Here is a 24,455-nt window from a genome sequence, read left to right as displayed (position 1 = left end):
ATGGCCTCCCGAGTGGCGCGGTGGTCAAAGCCTACGCCCGGAGAGCATGCTAAACCATTACAGGCGAGAACTGTTTTGTCTACATCCAATCCTCTGACTGATGTGAAAGATGGGCAGCTGCCATTTTGGGCTGGCAATGCAAAAAAAGAAGATGGCTTTTAACAGCTTGGAAGCCTGCTCTGTCTGAAGGAGTGTCATAGCGTTGGGCCAAGTTAAATAATTGGCAATTCCAAATTGGATGGGGGGAAAATTGGACAATCTAAATAAGATAAAATGCCAATTACACAAATTAAAAAACACCAAACAATACAAAACTGTGCAATACTACACAGCACAGAGCATACAAAACAGACTAGACAGAAGTGTGGTAACAGAAAGCAAACAAAAATGTAACCATAAATTAACCTAGCCCTTGTTGGATTCCAGATAAGAACATTTAACATATAACCCGGTTATTCGAGAACGTCACTTGCGAAAGGGGCTTAAGACCATGTTCAAGTACTGGGAGAACTCTTCAATTAACGTGAAGAAATGCAACGTACCACCTTGCGTATCCTCAAAGGCCGAGTGAGGAAGAGCTTAAATGAAAAACACAAAACCAATCTATAAATACATAAACAGACACCTACAACGTTCCATTTGTAATTCAAATCCTGATCTATGGCTTTCAGACATGGTGTGCATAATATCAAACTTATTTAAGGTGCTCATCAATCTTGGCCAAATATTGTTAATAGTCAGTTCACAGGAGGAACATGAACTAGAATTACTGACATGCTTGAACTAATTTCATGCTCCCATAGTGTAAAATGTCCACATTTATTTTGTTGTACAGAAACAGTCTGACTAACACGGCAGAACAGAAAGTGAAACTTACAATGAAATTAACCTTATTGGCCCTTTGCAGTATGAGATCAATACAAAATACCGTGAATGGTAGATTATGCTAAGAGACAATTTATTTGACTAATTATTGTTCGCTGAAGCAGTGTCTTGACTTTTTATAATTTTATCATTGTAAATAACCTGAACATGAACCCAATCAACGTGTATTCTGATTTCTACACGTCTGTCCGTTCTTTTCTTTTGCAATTTTGTATTTCAAGAGTAATAAGTAATGGTGGTAAATAAATAACATCAGCATCTCTGAGTAATGTTTAGTCACCTGTGACAAATCAGAAGAGTCCCATGAAAATGCTTGCAGAATAATTAACAAAACAAAAGTCAGACAGACATCCCAATGATAGATGTGTGTGTGATCACATGGTGTGCCATTTTTCACACAAATTTAAACACAATCTTTGGATACAATGGGAAAAATCATTAAAAAGTCTCACAAGTTAATTTAAAGCAGGTCTGGTTTTAAAGTGTAGAAATGCGGCCACAGAAAATATGGTTATAAACAGGAGACGCTAAGCCTCCTTTAGGCAGCACTTACAATAATCGGCTATTTTAGCGAGAGAAATTATTTAGAAGTGTTCATCTAAAATGAAACTGCCGTCCCATAATTTATATCCAAGAATCACTTCCTGCCCTGCACTTAACAGATTAATAAATTCTAGCTTTAAATATTTATGCGTTATAATCCTAAGTAATGAATATTCTATAAATTACAGAAAAGCATAAAAAAGCAATACATTCAGATTAGTTATGTGATACAGTAAACAGCAATGTGTTTAATTTTGCATCAGGGTTGTAGCTAATAAATTACCATACAAGACATTACATTTTTTTTTCTTCTCCTTCTTTTTTTAATATTTAATATTAACACAGCGGAGATTTCAATACAGCAGAATAAAGATCTGTTCGGCGCAGAACATTGATTTATTTAAATAATAAAAAGTACCCGAGGATAAATGTATCATGTTTTTCTTCAGCAAAGCCCCACTTATAGTCTTGTATTGACCTTCTCTTCTCAAGTGGAAAATGTACAAGAGAAACAAAGCCAGGGCTACAGCTCAGCTAAAGGAAACCCTAATAATGTTTGACAGATTCTAATCTACTGTTGTTACAAAATGTTTAAGTAAAAATAGGAAAATGGATTCCAGCATTAAACCTGTAGCCATCCACCTGCTGATGCATCTCATAATACATGGTGCACATGAGTGCCCATATATTCAAAAATCTCTGATTTCTCTTTGCATTATGGATGAAATCTATTATTAATATCATTATTAATATGTATCAGGTGTAGATGTGTGCTCTATTATAACTGAGGGCATAGTGTAATTCTGTGCAGTGCAATAACAACATTATTAAAAAATAAAGAGAACTTCCTGGTAGTAACTATGTTCAACATTATTTCTCACAAAGTAAAGGATTTAGCATTTCTGATTTTAAGTGCAAAGAATAATAAGGTAAATAATATCTCACCACAAAACAAAGAGAATGTAACACATTCAATCTTCTGCAAAATCTCTACCCTTTATGATGTTCTATTGATTCCTGTTATTTAAATCTTAACTAAATTCATCTTGGTATTTGTTGAGAAGGAAAATAAACAAGAAATATCATTATTTTTGACTGGTTTTCACTAATCATATTAGGACTGCTGGGGTTTTTGTCAGCAATGTTTGATTGTGTGCATCCTGGTCAAAGAGATAAAAACAAAGTTTACAAACGAGAGGAAGCCATTCGACCCATTGTGCTCGTTTGGTGTCCATTAGTAACCAAGTGATCCAAGGATCCTATCCAGTCTGATTTTAAATGTTCCCAAATTTTCAGCTTCAACCACATTGCTGTGGAGTTTGTTCCAGATGGTGAAAACTCTCTGTGTGAAGAAGTGTCTCCCGTTTTCTGTCTTCAATGCCTTGAAGCCCAATTTCCATTTGTGTCCCCAGGTGCGTGTGTCCCTGCTGATCTGGAAAAGTTCCTCTGGTTTGATGTGGTCGATGCCTTTCATGATTTTGAAGACTTGGATCAAGTCCCCACGCAGTCTCCTCTGTTCCAGGGTGAAAAGGTTCAGGTCCTCAGTCTCTCAGTAGGACATTCCCTTCAGACCTGGAATAAGTCTGGTTGCTCTCCTCTGAACTGCCTCTAGAGCAGCGATATCTTTCTTGAAGTGTGGAGCCCAGAACTGTCCACAGTATCCAGATGAGCTCTAACTAGTGCATTGTACAGTCTGAACATCACTGCCCTTGTTCTCAATTCTACACTTTTGACAATATACCCTAATATCCTGTTTGCCTTTTTTATTGCTTCCACACACTGTTTGGATGGAGAAAGTGAGGAGTCCACGTAGACTCCTAGATCGTTATCATGCATTACTTCATCTAGTTCTGTTCCTCCCATAGTGTAATTATAGTAGACATTTTTGTTACCTGCATGTATTACCTTGCACTTGTCCACATTGAATTACATCTGCCAGTCCCTTTAAATAACCTGTGCTGCCGAGATTGTATCTGCTGAGCCACCTATTTTAGTATCATCTGCAAATTTGACAAGTTTGCGAACTTTCCCAGAGTCCAGATCATGAATATAGATTAGAAAAAGCAAAGGCCCTAGTACTGATCCCTGTGGAACTCCACTAACAACCTCACTCCAGTTAGAAGCAACTCCTGTAATCGACACCCTCTGTTTCCTACACATCAACCAGTTCATAATCCATCTACTTACATTACCCTAAATGCCTACAGCTTCCAATCTGAGGATCAGTCTTTGGTGTGGAACCTTATCAAAAGCTTTTTGAAAACCTAAGTATATCATAAGTAGAATTATCATATCATATGTTTTCACATGATCTACAGCTGCAGTTGCATGTTCAAAAAATTCTAATCGATTAGTAAGACATCTGCCTCATCTAAACCCATGTTGACTATCTCCAAGAATATGGTTTTCATTCAGATTTTTTCCAACATTTTACAGGTGATGCAGGTGAGACTGATTGGTCTGTAATTTCTTTGTATTTTGTTTCGTCTCTATCCCTTTTGTATGTGCTATACAACATTTTCGTTCTCAATATTTTTTTGCATACTTCTATTAAACCAATGTTTTTGGTCCTCAATTTGGTACAAATTTCTCCTGAGCCTCAAGTAGTATATTCTTAAAATATAACCATCCATTTTCAACTAACTCTGTATCCAGTGTGTTCCAGTCTAACTCTTCTAAGTGCTGCCTCATATCTTAAAAGTTTGCTTTTCTAAAATTGTAGAAGAATATTTTGCAGAAAACAATGTGACCAGATATAGCCTACATTTAAATCAGTATATCTTAAAAAAAGACCTTGCTATTTTTAAAGAACCTAAATTAAACAGGAAGGGGATATTATTTAAGAGAATCTTCATTGAATTGGAAAAGAGACATTTAGTTTTATTTGTCTATTATCAACAGAAAATCCATGCTACACTATGCAATACAGTGACTACTGTTACTATAAGCTATATCACGTTAACAAAAGTCCACAGAGACAGATTTACAACAGAAACAAAATTGATTGCTCTCCTTTTTCTTGGTTGCATGGCATTGTTTAGAGATGTATTCAAAGTATTTTAAACTTAATTCACTTGTGGAACTGAACTTATTCCATAGATAATCTGGTTCATTTGATTTATCACTCACAGAAAGGTAATGAAAATGATCAATATATTGATATGATAAATATATGTTTTTGTATTGCAAAACTGAATTTCAAATAAAGCATAGGGTGGTAACTACAAATTAAACAAAAGGAATGCTTCAAAAATGTTATCCTAAATAAAGGAGACTATCTAAATTAAAATAAGCTATGACAGAAAAATGTTTTCATCATTAAAGAGAACAAAAATTAGTCTATTTCATCAGATTATTAAGGATTTTTTCGTATGAAATATCCTATATACGTGTGTGCGCGTGTGCACGTGTGTGTGTGTGTGTGTGTGTGTGTGTGTGTGTGTGTGTGCATTTAGGAAACCGATAAGATTCTGTAAACATTCATAAGGCTATTAGTGAAACAGGAGGGCTTGCCTTTTCCCTTCTGATCGATAGTTGCACCACATCGGGCAATAAATTACCTTGACCTTCCTTATCTTTTGAAATACAAGCACACATTGGACTTAGTATGCAAAAAGAACACCATGGAAAACTTAACACTTTCTCCCTTAAAGCTTAATCTTTAATAAGAAATTCAATTTACTGCAATGCAGTGAATAGTTAAACATGAGCTGGCAATTCTCTGGCATAAGCTTAGCCTTCTCCTGGAATCAATAATGGAATTTCCACATATTGATCTGCCTTTAGTGAAATAAAGCAATGGTCTTTGGGTCAGCAATATTAAATATAGAATCAGAATATCATTCAGTCCCCAATAAAATTAGATGCAGTACAAGAGAACAGATCACAAAAAACTACCATATGCCCAAGAGTATTAATCTATTTGGCTAAGTACTTGAAAAAAATCAAAATTTCCATTTCAGAGTGAGAAGGGGAAAAAACATGTGTGACACACAACATAAATCACATTTTGAACAAGTCATTCTTTAACCGATATCAACTGAAACACTTGTTATACCAGGTAATATTAAAATGAGACTGATGTGAAACATGTACATACAAATAGAACAGAATGACTGAACAACATTCATAATAGCTTGGTCTGTTAGTCTGTATATGCACACATACACACACACATATATATATTTACAGAAAATATATATGTACAGAAGAACCCTATATCAATAATTTTCCCCTTTAATAGTTACAGTGCTATCTTTCATGTATGTAGTGTCTTTCATTCGAGGGGAACTCAAAGCTCTTTACTATCGGGATGGGACTCAGTTCATTGACCACAGAATTGTGGCAGCCATGATGCACGGTGATGCATGGGAACACAATTGAGAAGATTGAGAAGTGTGGATTTGTTACAGCCAATTACACTACAGGGGGATTTTTATGTGGGGCCACATTGAGAAACTCTAATTTGGAATTTAGCCAGAACTCTAGAACTCCTAGCTACTTTTTCTGAAAGTGCCATGGCAACATTAATTACCACAGTCAGTAATATGCAAGATGAAGTTTCAATAGCAAATGGCTTTAGTGCACAAATTAAAAACATATAATTATTATTTCAATATATATATAATAATTTCTACATCAGTTTTAAGTCAATTATCTAGCCTCTATGAATTCTACAAACAGATTATTCAGTGTTTACATTCAATCCAACAAATGTTTCTTAAACAACTGGAACCAATACTTTTATAAACCCAATCAAATCATATGAAATGAGGCTAACTTTACATCTTAGAATTTCAAAACTCTGGACTGTTTACAATAACATACTCGTATCAATCCTGATCAGCATTTATATACTCCATTAAATGAGCAGTATAAAAGTATAAAAACTATGTCTCATGAAAATGGAACAGTATTTAACTAATACATTTATAAATCCACAAAATAAATAAACTATAGGGATAGAATATAGATTACTGTGGAAAGATTATATTCTACATTGAGATATACCTCACCACAAAGTAATGTATTCCTGTAAAAATTACCCAAGTGTTTGAAATTATCCTGCAACAGGAAGTGCCAAACTGCATGATGGGAAGTCTTGCAAGACACTATCAAAGAGTGAAAAACACTTTCACTTGACTCCACATTTGACCAAATCTTCTTTAGCTGTTCATCACATAAGACTAGTGTATCCTGTTACGACCCCAGGTGGCATGTACTCTGTATTCTGCTGTTCTCCCTATCCCTTATCGTACGCAGGTGTCCGGCTGTGATTGGTTTTCGTCCCCGTCACTCAACTCCGCTGTCCAGTGTTCCTGTCCAATCCGATGTCTCTGACAACAGTTTAAATAGCCCGTCATTTCTCCATTTCGAGAGAGCCGACAGATCGCATCGCCATTTCGTGTTGCTACCCTGTTTGTTTGTGTTAAAATTACCTTTTTGATTGATTGTGATTTTCTTTTGTGTAATTACCTACTGATTTCGTCTCTGTTTTGTTTCCGTCAAATTGTAATCTGTTATTGCTTTTTGTTCAGGGGAAAATGGGTAGATAGGTGAGATACCCATGGGTTTACACATTTACACGTAGGGATATATGTTGTCTAGTACATTAGGTATTTAAGTAGGGGCAGTAATCACCCCTTTGTATTAGTTGTCAGGTTTAGATAGTTTAGTTAGTGTATATAGTTAGGGTCTGTTCCAGAAATACAAGTCAGGTAGTGGATTTCCCTTCTAGGCTTAGATAGCTTAGATAGGTTTTGTTTTGTTTCAGTATTAGCCAACACCGGAGGCACAACAAGCACTTGCCCCTCCACCAACTTATCCATGACTATCTGTCTAAGCTGAGCTTTAACAATGTTCCTCGGAACAGTATAACAGAAGTGATCCACTATTACATATAAATCAGCCTTGCGACACACATCAAGCTGATCCAGAGACGGGACACTCAGAAAATGACATAAATCAAAACTAGCCATAATTGTGAAAAATAGACAGCAAAAACCAAACAAACAAATAAGCGCACCACCTGCATAGCACAACATTCACACAACCAATACAACTATTTGCGTGCAGCTACGGGAAACAATATAGCTCCCGGACAAACCCCCAATTATGTTACGACCCCAGGTGGCTGATGTAAGGGAATGAGGTGGACGTAACATAGAGCACACAGATGTAGTGGGGGAGTGAGGTGAGTGCCAAAAAAAAACCAACACTAAGTCAACTATATATATATAAGAAGGGTTTATTTACAAAGGGGAGGGGAGTATATTCAACTATATACAATATTCCAAAAACAGACGTGATAACAATAATACAAATAAAAAATACCCAAAGGAAAACACCCTGGGCGGTGTCAGCTAATACTGAAACAAAACAAAACCTAACCTAATCTAAGCTATCAGTCCAGTATACATACGCAGATACGTAAGGCACATAACAATCCATATAATCTAGCCGCAGCCCAAAAAGTGGAAAAAAAAGATAATTAAAGAGAAAGCAGGATTGGAAAGACACAAAAGGGCATGCAACTAAAAGATCACAAATTAAAATAAAATACAATACACTATTAATAAATATACAGTGTTTAATGATATAACCTAATGCTATGGCTGGCCAGAATAACTAAGGACTACCGTAGAGGAAAAATGACCAATATAAAAAGATGTTCACTTATAATTAAAAAAAAAAGCAGAAAAGCAATTGAACAATTAAGAGTTAAGCAAAAACAAGCCTGTACAAGGGGAAAAAAAAAGGGAAGATGGGAAGAGTGTGGCTCATTCTCCTTGGGGAAGAGGTGCTTTGACTGACCTCCAGCAATGGAGAATGTCTGGAGCTGCTGCAGCATAATCTGCTGTAAGTGATGTATTCATGTGGCTGCTGATCAAACAGGGCACAGAGATGCCAAGGACTGTTAAATCAGAAACGGCGTAATCTGGATGTGAACCTGCATTTGTAACAACTAAACCTCGAGGAGAATCATGATGTGTCAAGTTAATTGCATGGTAATCTCTGCTTCACCTCAGCCAGGCCCGGCGCTTGATACTTGAATTCCTCAGCTCGGGAGCGTCACCCACATTTATCGGCTAATCAAAGGTATTACGGCACACTAGTCTGCACTGGCCCTCTAACTGTCCGCCAATAATTAGCCTCAATATAATACAATTGAAGAATATTATATGAGCACAGAAATGTATAGAATAGTAGGCGGTAATTTATTTTAAATGATGACAGAACAACATATATTCAATGCTGATGATAATTAATAATAATAATAATAATAATAATAATAATAAACACTAGACTAAAATAAACTGAAAATGATTTGTTTCTATGACAGGTTCGCAAACTTGTATCTTGTAACATATGCATTTTAAAGTATATTTTAGTGCAGAGCGATGTCTTTGCACATTATAGACGAGTCATTTATATCTGCTTTCAGGAGGCCTGTTTATTGCACAAGCCTCCCAGGTTACAACTACACTGGCGTCACATTTGGTAGCCACAGTGGGCCTGGGTTTGTTTCTATGGAGATCTCACACTTCACACAGGTTAGGGCACCAGGCATTTTGCTCGGCCAGTTCATGGAAATGCATCGACTACAGAACAATAAACATTGCCTGGACTGATATTAGGGGTGGTCTAGCAGCTCTTCAGTTTGAAGTAAGACTGACAGAAAGGAAGCATGCACTGACATACGTATAACTACATTTTAACAGCGATGAGGAAATGCATAAAATAGTTAAACACTAAATATCGTTCTCTTTAGATAGGATTACAATAAAAATGACTTAACTCCCTTAAAATAGCTGCAATCTGGGTTTTACCCCCTGATCCATAAACATGATAGTATAACACGCTGGAGGACATGCTGTAAAGGGTTAAATGTTATCACTGAAGCCATCTGCACTCCTACTATAAACCTTGGCAAGTGGCAAGCGTATACACATGCCATTACCCAGAATTAAGAACAACAATAATAAGCAGTCTCCTGAATCATCGGAGCCTCGATTCCAGCAGATAAACGACACCGAGCCCTAATTTCGGTGATTTTAGCGCTTTAACAATTCATTACTTGAGGGACAGGGGAACGCTGAAGTTGTCTGATAGAAACAATGCAATCGGTGAAGAAGTTTAATTAAGTAACGGGCAACATGTGCCAGAGCCTCATTAAATGCTGTTTTTAAATTGTCCTGAATGTGTCAAGGTTTTAAACAATTAGTACAGCAGCAGAAGGCAAGTCGCCCAAAGTGAAATCCTATTGTTTCCGTTTGTACTGGAGGGTCTCATCTTCTCCATGGTGAAAATGGTTTCAATATGCCATGTGTTATGTGTGTGTGTGTAGTAGTAGCTCAGCCTGTAGGCGGGGGTATGAACTGGGACGGAGTTTGTAGATGAAGACTGCACGAGACGGAGGGTCATATGTGATCAGGTGAAACACTGTCCTCAGGGTATAGAGGTGCCAGTAAATTACAATGCACAACACACAATTGCTAGGTGGTGCGAAGGGACAAGCTATGACACTCCTGCTCATGGAAAAATCTGCCTTGTGGTGACAAGAATGAGGATGAACCCTTTTTTTTCCTTTGATTGATTAAAAGAGCAATCAAACCAAACTTAGCCAGGAGTGAAATTACCAGTCCATCTATTGACATGTCAATCTAAGTCCTCAGCTCCACATTTACTGCACACTTCCTGGGGAACCAACTGCCTCTACAAGACTGGTGATGTCTGAAGATGGTCAAAACTGCCTTTTTAACAATTTACTTCATCCCAAACTGCTACGACTTGATTACCATCCATTTGAACAGGACCTAAACGAGGATCAGTCATACAATTTTCACATCAAACATTTCTTTATGAAAATCAATACTTTTATTTATTTTACAATAATTTTTTTCAGCTCCAGAATATTAATAATGTCGCTGGGCTGAGGATCTGACAGCAGACATCGTCAAACTACAAGCAAGCTATAAAACACACACCTCTTTGTTTAAATGTCGTATTGCTCTGATGTTTTAATGAACACTAATGGCAATCTGGGATAATTTTAATGAATTTACACACACACACACAGGCACATACGCAGTAATTTCACGAAATGAAATATTAAAATTAGACATCTGACAGGAATGCAAAAAAAAAAAAAAAAAAAAGGAATTTAATTGCTCCAGAGCTAGCAATTATTATGACATTTAGAAAGGCATTTCTAAGGCAAGCTGAAGTCATTTAAACCACATCTTAAGTGCACTATGAACACTAAGGTCACATCACTGTTGTCATTACCCCCTGAATAAATTGCAAATGAAAGACAGAGTCCCACTTACTTTCCTGTTTTCTCTACAAAACTGGCACTCGCTTCAATCGCCGCTGAACCATGGAATATTTTATCTATTTTGACCCAGCTAGATTTCAGTAATATGTGAAATTTTCTAAAACTATTGTAAGCCTTCAAAGCAGAGATCACAAAATTCAGCCATCGGGAGTTTGGGTATTAAATACAAGGGATGTACAATCCAAGGACATTCACATTAATCAAGGCTATGCTTACCTTTAAACTAATATGCCTAGTAGAATATTTCTAGACTAAAAGTCTAGAGGGCTTTTTACATTTTTAAGTACCAAATTTTAATACCCCAAATCACAAAACACTGTTGGAATAAGACAGTACCACATTCAAATGTGTGTTTGTTTTTTCATTGCAATGTATAATTTTAACAGAATGCTATATAATGCTGTACCAGATTTAGTATGATTTAATTGTAATTGTTCTCTAGTGTGTGTGTGTGTATACATTCATTATTTTGTCATATTAGTTAATGGGATGTAGGCCTATAACTTAATTTCTACACACAACTTGGAATCATTATCAAACTAAGAAAGTACCTTAAAGTTTATATTATTTGCATGTGTAACCTGATAGATGTCACCAAATGTTTTAATTTTCAAGTAATGGTAACTGATCCAGTTTTAGCCTTATACTGTACAAATGTACAATACAGATCACAATCAGCAAATTCAGAACTTCTGGAATTTGAACAAGTGGTCAAGGCAAAAAGAGCAAGAAAATTTGGACAAAGGTTCAAAAGTCCATAACCATGCGTAAATGAGTAGAGATCTGCAAAACAGGTTAGTTTGTACTAATAAGGCAAATAATTGTACAGATTGTATGGCTTTTCAGGGCCAGGGTTGCAGACCCCTGTGACTGTTAAAAACTAGCATCTCATTCTGGATGATTTCCAAGTGGACCCATGATTTTCACATGTATGAAGACCTATGGTGTAACTTTACAGGATGTTACCCCAATGTGACATTATGTTTTGCAGTGACTTACAAAACTGCTGATTTCGTATCCTTTAATGAACAAATCATTATTATTCCTCATACCCCATAATTAATCAACATAATTTGAGCAAAGCTGTACTATTATTCCCATTAGCACTTCTCCCCGTCAGACAAATGCATGCTTTATTGAGTTCTCATATGCTTTTCTTTTTCTCCAGATGAAATGCAGGGAGAGAGAAGATTTAACTTTTTTATTACAAAATTAAAAGTGTCAGTTGGAAATTTCCCTGCCTCTTGGGCAGTAATGTTTGCACTACATTTTTTCTTGAATTACAATGCAATGCCGTCCATTTCCATCCCTGGCTATAAATCATCTACAGGTTACCCAAGACATTTTAAGCAACAGCCTGATCACCAACCCAAGACAACTCCATAATTTCAAGCTAGGCCTTTGCAAATCTACACCCACTTCAGTTCATTTGGTAAAAAAGCTACACTTACCAGAGACTCTCACTCTAACCCTAGCCTGGACCAAATACAGTCCATTGATCATTATCTCTGAACATCTGAAATGCAACAGTTACACCATTCATAAATGTATCTGTATCCCTAATTAAAACGTAGCCTACTTTGGGGCCAAATTTGGGGCTTTAATTTTTTTGTGATTTTTCAGATATGACAACTATATTAGCTTAAGACTTAATTCATATTCAGAATATCGATTCTGAACTGCATTAGAGTCAACAGGAGAGACCTTAACCTATAAACCACTGTATTGCATCAATAGGATATCTGCCTCATTTTAAGCCCTTATTGTAGCCTGAACCCCAACATTTCAAGGTAGGCCTTTACAAATCTACTCCTGATCCAGTTAAAGAAAATGTAGAAAAGCAACCCTAACCTAACGCATTGACGTCTTGAAAATATTCATTATTTTATGCTCTTTTCCATGGAAATGCAGAACTTGCTCCATTTTCAGGAAAAACCTAACAACATATTTGAACTGTGCTGTGTTGAACCAGTAGAAAAGCAACCCTAACCTTAAAGGAATTGTACTGTGGACTCCAACACTAACCCAGGCCCCCACCAAAGTCTAACCCTAACATGATCATGAAACTTGACTTCATGGCAATATATAGCCTAGATCAAATATTCAAAATAATAACATAATAACAAGACCATGCCTAAATTCACCTGTATCCCAATTTAAACTTATTATTGATTTTTTGTTTTGTTTTTTTACTTTAGATTTCTTTGTGTGTATATATATATAAATATATATATACACACACACACATATATATTATTCAGAATATTTTTTCTGAACTGTGATACATACACATAATATGGTCCAAAGTAAATCCTAAACAAGTTGACCTACACAACGAAGAAGCCATTTATTTTGTCTCTACATCTACACCTGCATGTTTTTACATTCTGCTAAATAATAATAATCATAATAATTAGCATCATTATACCATCATATATCCTTATGCAACTGCAAACCCAGAAGCTTTTAAGTGCAGTGACATCAGTTTCACAAGTACAAACTACACAACCCTGCTGTATACAAAGTCTCGACTCCCTGCATTATTTTCATAAATCCTTGCTTGTCTAATACATAATAACTGTTAATTGCATCCTGACTGAAGCGGCATGATTCGTTGTATAATAATGTCGTTTTTATTACGTAGTACAGATGCATGCTCAATCGATTTAAAGCATGTAAGCTACGTTTTCCATTCAAATACATCAACACACTACATACTCTCATTAATTAATCCTCACCTCTGTATCAATCACCAGTGTCTTTAAATAATGCGATTAAAATGTGCGTTTTTAACTACCAAGTAGAAATGTGCAGTTGTGGCAGCTTCTTTGCTCTACAAAAGAGCTCACTCTTCAACCTATTCAACGCATACAAACACAATTCAGTTCCCATGCTTTTAATGTAATAATCAGCTGCTGGATCCTTCACTGTTTTGGTCGCATTCATGTAGCGCAGATCTCCGCAGTTCTGCGCGGCTCCACCAATGGGAGCGCTGGGATTGTGCAGAAATGCGGAAATCTGCGCTACAAGCACGATGCCTTTATTTTTGTTTAAGACCGGGTTCAGAAAAGTCACACAAAACTTTCTGGAGTTAGAATAATCATAATCATAATCATAATCATAATAGTATACTTTTTTTTTGTATTATTATTATTACGCAAGAAGTAGTGTCACATGTAGCGTTATAAATACAGACGAAGTGTTTTTGTACCTCAATGTCCGGCAGGTCTCTGCTCAGCATTCTAGCCATGTTCCCTTTTTCAAGGTAAAAAGTGAGCTTTTTGGAAGTAAGATGAAGACCTGGAAATGGCAATACAACAATGTAGCAGTCTCACAGAAAAGTCCTTTAGTGCTGCATTAACTAAGTATACAGACGTGCAGCTGCATCTAAACAGAGGAGACTAATCCATCGAAGTGCAGGGAGCTCCGCGCATGCTTTTGAAAAGTGCAGTGTCGGTCCTGCTTATTACCGCAGAGCGACCACTCGATGCACTCAAACTCATCAAATACCGCATGAAACAACACCAAGGCGCTTTCGCGTTTACAGTTACATCTGTGCTGTGGTCGCAATGGTAGATCCCAGATGAAAAGCAGGCTGGTATGACCTTTGAGAAGGTTTTCCTGGTATTGCATGCAGTGGGAGGGGTTTTACTGTTTGAACCCTGTGAAAAGTTCACTTTAGGACATAAACAACTCTTCTTTGGCTTGATTGCATCCTATTTGTTGGCCATTACTTTATTCTCTGAAAGTGTTTTTTCTGCTTTGGGTCTGTTCCTTGAGACAAGAGTAATATTGCATTCATGTCTGGATATGCGTTTTTACCAGGTTACAGCAATAAATGCCAAAATATTGTTGTAAATAAAGGCCAATACAATTGACCATCCTCCAAAGACTGTTTACAGAATCAAATTATACAATCTGAGCTGTACAACTCTGTCATACATACAAATAATTAAATATGCAATGAATATATATATATATATATATATATATATATATATATATATATATATATAAACGTGTAAAGAACAGTCTTACTTAACTTTTCAGTAACAGACTGTCACTTGTTACACTCATCATTATGTTATACAGAATAAATGTGTCAGTAATTTGTTCTATATTGGCAATTACATTATTTCCCAAAAGACCAATCTTTATACTGACCTCAGATTTCATTTATATGTTTTCCTATATAAACAATAAAATAAAATACAGCATCTCAAGCAGATATATATATTATAGTTATATATATATATATATATATATATATATATATATATATATCACTGTTCCAAATAAAACTAAATCTATAATCCTGTTACTCAAAGGGGATTTTCCAATTACAATGTTTTCTTGATTATATCTAGTTCTGAGAAGTCAACAGCTCTGGAGAGGAAGATTAGTCAATTTGGCCAGATGTGGTATGCAATTTTATAGCACTGAACAGCAGGTTAACTGAGCAAAATGTACTGTATTCAGTACAAAACTTTTTTTTTTTATTGATACATCTGTTATGAAAAGACCTATACCCCCATCCCACACACACACAAGTCTCCAATTATTATGGATGTTGTAGCTGCTGTTGTAGCTGATGGGTAATTACAAAGCTTATCACAACATAATACAAACTGCACTGACTTACAAGTGTATGAAACAATATATTGTCACTGTTTTAAAGTAATAGTGTTACAAGGTGCTCTGAATTGCTATATTTCACAGTATTTATACTGCTATATATTTTCAGCCATTGACATTCTAGAATAATTTAGATATATATATTTGCATTAAAGCTCAAATTGCCCTGCCTCCCCTTACCCAGGATGTACACAATGGAAGTGTACCATGACTTAAAGCAGAGCCGAATGATTTAAAACATACGTGCATATTGGGGAGGAAATGAAAAATCGAAATCTATCATAGTTTAAGTATAAAGTATCTACAACAATAATTCTGATAGGGGTATATAAACTGTTCTCCTGTCATCTTGCATATTGGATTTTATGTTGCATATAGAAAAGGTTACTTATAATTATTGAATATCTATTTTCATTAAACATGCAAATGAACGATACATTTTACACATGGTATGCATTCCAGGTGAGCTCAATCAATATATCTGGCAGAAGAAGAAAAATGGGTGCTACCATTAAGAAGTGAGTAAAATAATATGGTGTTAAGGTGTTAACAAAATGTAAGAACAGAATGAAAGAAAAAAAATAGGGCACAGAATAATATGAATTTAAAAATTATAATAAAAAACTGCCGTCAACAAATCTGCACGGACTCAAATTCAATTGACTGGTCCTGACAGAATTCAGTTTAAAAATGTTGAAGCATAGCAAACAGACTTGCAGTGCACTCTGTGTGGATGGGTGTAGGGGTATTATGAAATTGGTGAGACAGTTCCTCAATTTTAGCAACTGCCAGTAAACTTTTTTTTGTCCCTACTTCTTCTTTTGTTGCTTTATGGTTTATGCAAAATTCTATAAGGAAACTTCTGTATCATCAAATTTCATAACACAGCAACTCAACAAAAGAAAGAAATCTCACCCATCCCAGTCCCCTCAAACATTGTCACTTAGTGCAGAGAGCATAGGCGTAAGTTTAGGTGGTTAGTTCCCCCCCTTCCTTCTCAAGTTGTCTTTCTTGTCTAATAACACTGTTTTTGTTATCAAAGGGGTCCCGTCGGAGAACGTGTCAATCATAATTAGAACACAGTCTTCTTATTGGCTCTTGATGTCACACACGATCAAATGTTTCGTTTCAATGTAATTCTATTGATTGCTATTTTCAGCACCTGGCAGATGAAAAGGGGTGGGGGAGGAATTGGAGAGAGGGGCCAATTATGGTCCCGTCTGCCGCTAAACACACTAGGAATGAGCCGGGAGAAGGATGGAGAGGAAACACACAGAAAGGAGAGAGAGAAAATAAACACGTTGGGGATGCAATACAGGCCCTGTTTGACTATTTTCGGTTAGTACCACGTGTTTTCCACCTGCATTCATAGAGGAAGAAAAGTATATTTTAATTGAGCTGTGTGTGAAGACCGGGTCGACTTTAAAACAAGATGGACAACGTGAGTTGAACTGGGGACAGAGCCGCTGTCTGGAGGTGAGTTCAGCAATAATCCAGCAGGATCTCTAATATGAACTGGTACAATTAACGAACTTGTTAATTAGCTACTCTATTGTGTTCTGAAAGACTGGAGCTGAGGATATGCACTGGTCACACAGTTAACGATATTAATTGGTTCTGCGAAATCGTTACATCAAATTCTCGATAAGTACAAATGGGGAACATATTTGAAAGGGTTACTTTGTTCCAAGGTCATGGGAAGTTGACCTTTTTCACCCCAAAATACCCGTTATAAAACTGAAACATGGATACATCAGGAATACATAAAAAGGTGCATTAATAGAGCATACAAAAAACATTCTTACCTGAAGAATGACGTAAAATCGCAGCGCTGAAATGGACAAGCTGGAGCAATTAGTGATATTACAGCAACCTGCTGCAGTGCAAGGTGTAGGTATTTCTGATTATGACTTTTAAATGTGTGCAAATAGTTCTGCGGATACATACATGTCCAACACATAGGCGTGTGCAGTGAGATTTCTCTTCAACCGGGGACGTAATGCGAGCGATTATCATGATCACAGAAAGTCTTGCTGCTAATGCGCGGAGGGGCGTTTCACATTATATTGTGTTTTTTGGGGGGGACAAGGGGTTGATGGAGGAGTTGAGAGACAACTGTTTTCACAAGCAACGCACATCAAACACTGAAAAGCGAGCCTGCAGACTTTCGACTGTTCGTAAAAGGGCGTCGCCGATTGGCTGAGGCCTGCTGAGTCCACTTAGGAGTGCTCTGATTGGCTGTGTGATATCGTGAACATCGTTAATCGAAATTGTATCGTTTTCAGAAACAATGGGAACCTATTGGAGGCAGATCTTTAATTGAAATGTCGTTAATTGATGAAAGCGTAAACTGTGGGACAGCTGTAATTAGTTGTACAGATATAACCGGTTACTAGATTTATTAGCTATAAAACTTACTTTCCTGGTGACCTCTTTAGAATGCCAGAATAATGATGATTTTTCTTTTGGATTGCAGATCTCATCCCCCAATTCTCGTTCAACATGAAAAATTACAAGGCGAAGGCTATTGCAGGTCTGTGGATTTTATTTCTGCTAATAACCATATTGCCCCCACCCCCCAACATGACAATCGAATGCCATTGCACCAGTATTTTGTTATTATTTTATTAGTTAACTTACATAGAACAGGATCTGTTACACATACACAAAAATGTCAACGATCTTCCATGCAAACCCAAATAAATAAATAAATCATATATCGTACATTGATACTTTGAATTTGCACTTTAACTGAAATAAATCAATTCTTAATCATTTCAGTGTTACGCATCTTATGTCTTGTTATAGATTTTATGGAGTCAGCCTAAATATGCATTGTTAGTCACTATAGATTTCTGAATCCAAACGCAGATCCTGAACAATAAACTTTTATTCAGAATGCTTTTCCATAATTGTAGTATATATCCTAGGGTATTAAGAATAAGTGTAGTTTACCACATGATGCGCACAAATGATACAAATCACATGAACATGATGTTATGATTCTATGTACATTTAATCATGGGTATACATGTATTTATATGTATACATAGGTCTATCTCTGTCTCTGAAATAAGTTTTAGATTTTCTTCTTTTTCTTCTTGGAGCATTTTTTTTTCTCTACTGTGGTGTGGTCTCCAGGACCAGAGACTATATATTACATATAGAGATAGATGTATGCATGGGTGTATTTATTTTAATGACTTATTTCATTTTTTAATTCTTCAAATATTCACTAGCAGAGGATCAATCCCACAACCCTGTGCTTAATTGAGCTAGCCTGGCTATGGCGATTTGTGCTCTAACATGTACATAGTACTGTAACACCCTGTCAAAGTACAATAGTCACTACAGTAGAGTACAACAGGGGGCTATAGTGATAAACCATAATATTTATTTCATAGCAGACACCCTTGTCCAGGGCGACTTACAAAATATAAGCGCAATAATACAGTTCAATTCAAGGCATGATACATTTTACAAATTCACAATTTACACGAGATTATGTACAGTAAACAATGTATAAGGTCTTGTATCCTAGAATGAAAAAGCTGAGAAGTCATCAAGGGACAAAGATGTCGTATTGGACAGTCAAGGTACTGTGTGGGATACGTCTGAATATACTTTACATTTGGCATTTGGAGTGTATGTGTGTCAACAGTCTATATGTGTAATGAAAAGTAAAAAAAAAAAAATCTAAATTAAAATAGAAAACTGAATAGGGAATAGCATGAGCTAAGACTTCTGCACTACTCTTTGTTTCATAAATGTATTAGTCCACTGGAGGTAGAGCAATAAAGATTAAACATGACAGCGCCTGCATTGTGAAGCACACCAGACATCTCTCTTATTGATTCTTCATTAAGAGAAACGTCCTGAAGTCCAATATAGTTTTAGTTAGCAAGGTCTTTGAATACAAACAACAAATGCTGTTGATTACTACCCAGGATCTAACCTCCTCCTGTATAGCATGAACAAATAATGGATGAAGTGCCATTTAAGACGTTAACCACAATTAACCTGTGCACCAAGGTGTAGCAGTTTTTACAGGGGCGGGATTTGATTGGAGCACAAATACTAAAGTGCAATGAATATTTATGAATGAATGTATGATGTGACACAACAGTGGAATGTTGTTTTAAGAAATATGGAAAATCAAATGGCAACTTAACATGTAATTGCTATATACCTGACACTACTTAATATAATAGAGTATAAAAATGCATACAGTTTTATCCATATATATTGGAATTATTGAGGCTTGGGAAGCATTTCTGTGTATCGCAGTTATCTCGTGCCATTTCAGAACAGCTCTTCAGTCATGGCAGCAGATAGGCATCGTGGATCAGAAGGAGTCTGTGATTTTCTACAGGAATTCATTAATATAAAAAAGGCTTTAAAAAGTATAGAAAAAAAATGTTAGGAATCATATCCATAAAATGCCAGTTTGGTGCCTGAATAAAAGCTGCCTGCATTAACCTTTCCTACTTCATCTTACTTATAATTCAAATATGCCAAATGCAGTGTATAAAAGTTTGGGAAATGCCAGCCATGCTTCGATCCAGACATACTACAGCTATTTTAATGAACAGTGCATTATCACACAGTCCAAGTATGGTTTCATATTTGAAATAATGACTTTCATGTGTTAACATTTAAATAAAATGTAGTAGGTCTTACTAAATCTATCCATGCAGCTATTTACCATTACTGAATATCTAGAACACTGTTATTGCTTTTACCTATTCACCGTAGCAGTTTAGAAATTGACTATAGAGTGTGTATACCATGTCTCAAGGTTAAACGCACACTTCCCTCTTCGCCTTAAAAACATAGGGCAAGGCCTGGATTCTCTGAAAATCGGATGTCACTCCGGTGTAGCTGAAGGAATTGTATATTTCACATTTCCTCTAATGCAGTTAGCAATATTGTTGGCATGTTTTAATCTCACGAGTCACAACTCGAAGCTATGTGCCTAAAATAACTTTATTACAATGTGAAATATTTAACACAATCTTGTGATGGAATGTAATCCTCCTGGGAAAGAGCAATGGACAAAAACAGCAACATATGCCAGAGAAAAGGAGCACACTTGTTTGATTTTAATATAATTGTTCTCTCATTTCAATTTATAGAATATTTGTGGGAGATTCTAAATAGTGCATGTATTTTCCTTCATTGTTCTCTTAATTTGCAGTATCATTTATAATATTACTCTTAAAAATTGATACATTTTTAATATTCAGAACATATAAGTTACATTACAGTGTATATCTTATTTATCATTAGTCTAATTAGGTAATTTATCTTGAACTCCTGAAATACTTGCGTAAGACTACAACTATCATTTGTGTTTGTCACTGTGGAACCTATTCCCTTGCCTTACAGTATTTTCAACAAAAGATGCTGTAATTGATTAAATGTGTGTATTATATAATATATATATACACACTAATTAATGGTGACTAATTAAATATTGTTTAATTGTTTTGTATTTCATAATTACTGAATAAGTACATATTTTTACAGTAAAAGTTGAACACACACTCTTTATTGAATTTTGATTAATCAGGTAAAAGTAGCCAAAGAGAAGGCAAGCAATTACATTTTAGTTGGGTTTTGCAAATAATAAAAACATAATTTAGATGTTTAATTACACAAGTCTCTTGGAATAAAATACAATTTATGTTTGGTCTTTTAAAAAAAAGATTCTGGAAATTACCTGTAATTGTATCAATACCTAATGTTGCCTATGTGCTCACAAAAAAATAAAAATACAAACGGCTGACAGTTCCTTGACTGCAGTGGTGAAAAAAGAAAGGGGGAAGCCCAGAGCAACAAATCGCGATCCGCTACACCTCCTGCACTGTGCACCGCTTTACTCTGTGGGGTTGTTTGGCTGTGTACCTCTGAACTGTGAGGCTAAAAAACAAGCAGTTCCTTAAACTGAATGATTAATGTGTGTGTTGGAGAGTAAAAACTCAAAAATGAATGGGAGCTTTTAGAGCAGGGGTCTCATATTCTATTCCTGGGGGCCACAGTGTTTTATGTCTTTGCTTCCCCTAAAGCTCCCAGTTACTTAACTGGCCTGATTATCTAATTAACTACACATTAAATATTTCTTGCAGGGTTGCAAATTATTTCATAGATAGTGCACCTTATATGCAAATAGTATTTTAAGCCATCAACTGCAAAAGACCTTCAAACAATGTTAAAGGGTCTAATTGCTAAAACAACCAAATTAATTAAGTAACTGAGAGCTCCGAAGGCCCTCCAGGAATTGAGTTTGTAAAATGTAATTGTCATGTCTAAGAAATTGTACCCAGTGTGTGATGATGGGAAACCCACATTTGTAAAATCACAGCATGGGTGAACGAAAGGAACATACACACCAACAGTTCAGATTGGAAAGGTTTTATTTCAAACGTCTAAATGATGGATAATCCCTGATTTGTGATGGGGGTGTGAGTGTAATCATATGGGCATTCTCTGTAGTCTACCTGATTTAAGTTTTGGGATTGGAGTGTCCGTTAGGCGGGTGGGTTGACGTTTCCTTGTAATCCTGTGATTTACCGAAACTACTGCCTTCATTTTGCTTGGTTGGAATATCCCTGCTGTGTTCCAGAAAAAGCTTTTTAAGAAAAGAAGAAGAAAAACATTAATTACACAAACACAGCCATGAATGACTTAATTTCAACACGACGTGCTTTAAATATGTAATGGAAAATACAATCACTAAGGAAATGTAATATTTTGGGACTGCTGGGATCCTGAAGTTTCTAGTCCCAGACCTTTAAATCTCTTCCTGATACCTGACTGTGTACAACCTGATAAGAAAATCTGTATTGCTAACATACTGTTTTGAGGTAAAACTGTAATAGGATGGTGCAGATTCTTATCAATAATAAATTACATTTATTCATCACTGAAAAACTGCTTGGGGACCTACACGTTTCAGCACAGTTCATTTGTCTGGGTGTCTGGGTACATAACCTCCATATCATTATATATATCGCAGAATAAATTGTCATCATGATTTGCCAATATAATGCACAATGAATTGTTTCATCTCTGCAGAGAACTGTAGTCAACTTCAATTTTTCCTTTTGGTCCCCCTAATATTAAGGGCATCAGATATTTTCAATCAGTCTCATTTTAATGCATCAGCTCAGCAGGTGGAGTACTTGCAGATCACATTTTGAAGAGCTGGAATTACCGGCTAAGTTTGTGTTTCAGATTGAACACACTTGTTTTCCCTTCAGCACTTGGCCTCTTTGGTTATAGAGGTTCAAATTATGTATGTCTTTGTCTAAAGATGTGTATTTGCAGGAGTAGTTAACTCTCTGTGCCGCACCACCTCCCACTGATAATAATCTACACAGAGAAGCATCAACGCTGAAATTATTATTAAAACGTATTAATCCAGGTCATGTCAATTTGTGTAACACTAGAAAACAGAGCAACTTCCTAAGAATTCAGCTCAATTTTGCAACTATTGTAAACACATCTCCTAGTACACTCCCTGTAACTTATACGCCCACAAAGGTCATGGCCAAGAAATGGCTTCGCCGTGATTATTGTAATTAACCCCAAATAAAATCCACAGTAGTAGTTCTCCATTCACTTGTTTAATTGTACACTTGTGCACGATCAGTGTTTCAGCTAAAATCTCTAGTGTGCGTTACCGTTCTTGTTGAAATTCAGATTTTGTATTGTCAATATATCTACACATGTTCTGTAAAGTTCTTTATACCAAACTATTCTATTCTTAAATCATTATTTTATCATCTTCTTGCTTCTAGCCTTAGGAATCCCAGCTATTAAATATCCCAGTTGATAAGCTTATGAAGTAAAATTCATTCTGCTATAGTATTAAGCCATGCTATACAATAATACTTCAGGTTATAATAGTACTTCAGTAAAATAAACCTACTGTTATTAATAATATTAGTGACAATCTTGCATAAATGTATCTATCTATATTATGAGAATAATGTTTGAAAAGTAATTCTAAGACTGAAAAATAAAACTTTCTTAAACTTTCCTTGTTCAAGGTATAGTATATTTATCGTATATCATAAAAAAGTAAACCAATGGAAATGATCCGGTTTGTCTTGCCTTACCTGTGTAATGATCGTGAAGTAAGTGACTTTCAATTGATTGATGGAATTATTTGAATAAAGACAATAGATTTTTTGTTTTTGTTTTTCAATCCCACGTACAAACATTTAAACAAGAAACTTGTCACCTTGTTAATTAAAATGAAATAAAAAATATTGAAATTTCTCTCAGTTTGAAGAAAATTCACCAAATCTCTCTTCTTAAGCTGATCATGAAAGAGTTTATTAATTTATATTCATATTTTGGTGACTTTCTAACAGATATTATATAGTTTCTGCTCACTTTTCATGTTATCCTGAGAGAGTGAGGGACATTTTAAGTGCACACATGAACAAAGTAAAAGGAAATAATTTTGTCATAAATGCACCACCTATTCACCCTCTTTCAATCATCATAATCATTGTTATATCAACGTACATAAAGTTTAACTGCCTACAGCAGAACATCGATTGGAAAGCTGTCTGCTTTAATGCTTCAACAGTGATCTGAATAAAATTACAGCTGTGCAGAAATATCATTGTTCTTTTATACAAAACGTATCTTAATGTTACATTTAAAAACATTCCAGTTTCTATCACCTTTTATATAATACAAATGCATGCATACATTTAATCACCATCCTTAGCAACTATTTATGTATAAACTATTAATACATTTAGAAATAATGGTTTCCCAGTCTTTTCTTGTTATGGATTATAGTTATATGGTAAATCAATTTAGTTTTCATGTTTTTTACCTTATCAATCTTCTTTTGCCAAGAAATTGAGCTGTTCTCTAATTTGCATTGTGACCTCAGACAAAATTAAATGCTAACACTGTTCTTTCCTAAAATAATCTGAGCCAGATGTTCATTTCAATATGGTGATCCGTCACCCAGATATCTTAAGTCAATCATAATTACCTTGATTAGTGCTTTCCTGATTATACTTTTAAA

The 24,455-nt window shown here is 35.7% G+C and overlaps 1 protein-coding gene across 1 annotated transcript in view; it reads right to left on the bottom strand.

The window, feature by feature from the left end:
- LOC136714495 (dihydropyrimidine dehydrogenase [NADP(+)]) overlaps positions 1-14,385 on the bottom strand; it is a 154,743-nt gene extending 140,358 nt beyond the window's left edge. Inside the window, exon 1 of the mRNA XM_066692023.1 lies at positions 13,977-14,385. Within this exon, the coding sequence (XP_066548120.1) occupies positions 13,977-14,015 (39 nt within the window). The 5' untranslated portion in view covers positions 14,016-14,385. The remainder of the gene's footprint in view (positions 1-13,976) is intronic.
- Between the last annotated feature and the right edge of the window lie 10,070 nt (positions 14,386-24,455).

The sequence above is a fragment of the Amia ocellicauda genome, chromosome 19, assembly GCF_036373705.1.
Source record: "Amia ocellicauda isolate fAmiCal2 chromosome 19, fAmiCal2.hap1, whole genome shotgun sequence".
NCBI lineage: Eukaryota > Metazoa > Chordata > Actinopteri > Amiiformes > Amiidae > Amia > Amia ocellicauda.
The sequence above is the reverse complement of the archived record's forward strand: the minus strand, read 5'-3'. Positions and strand labels throughout refer to the sequence as shown.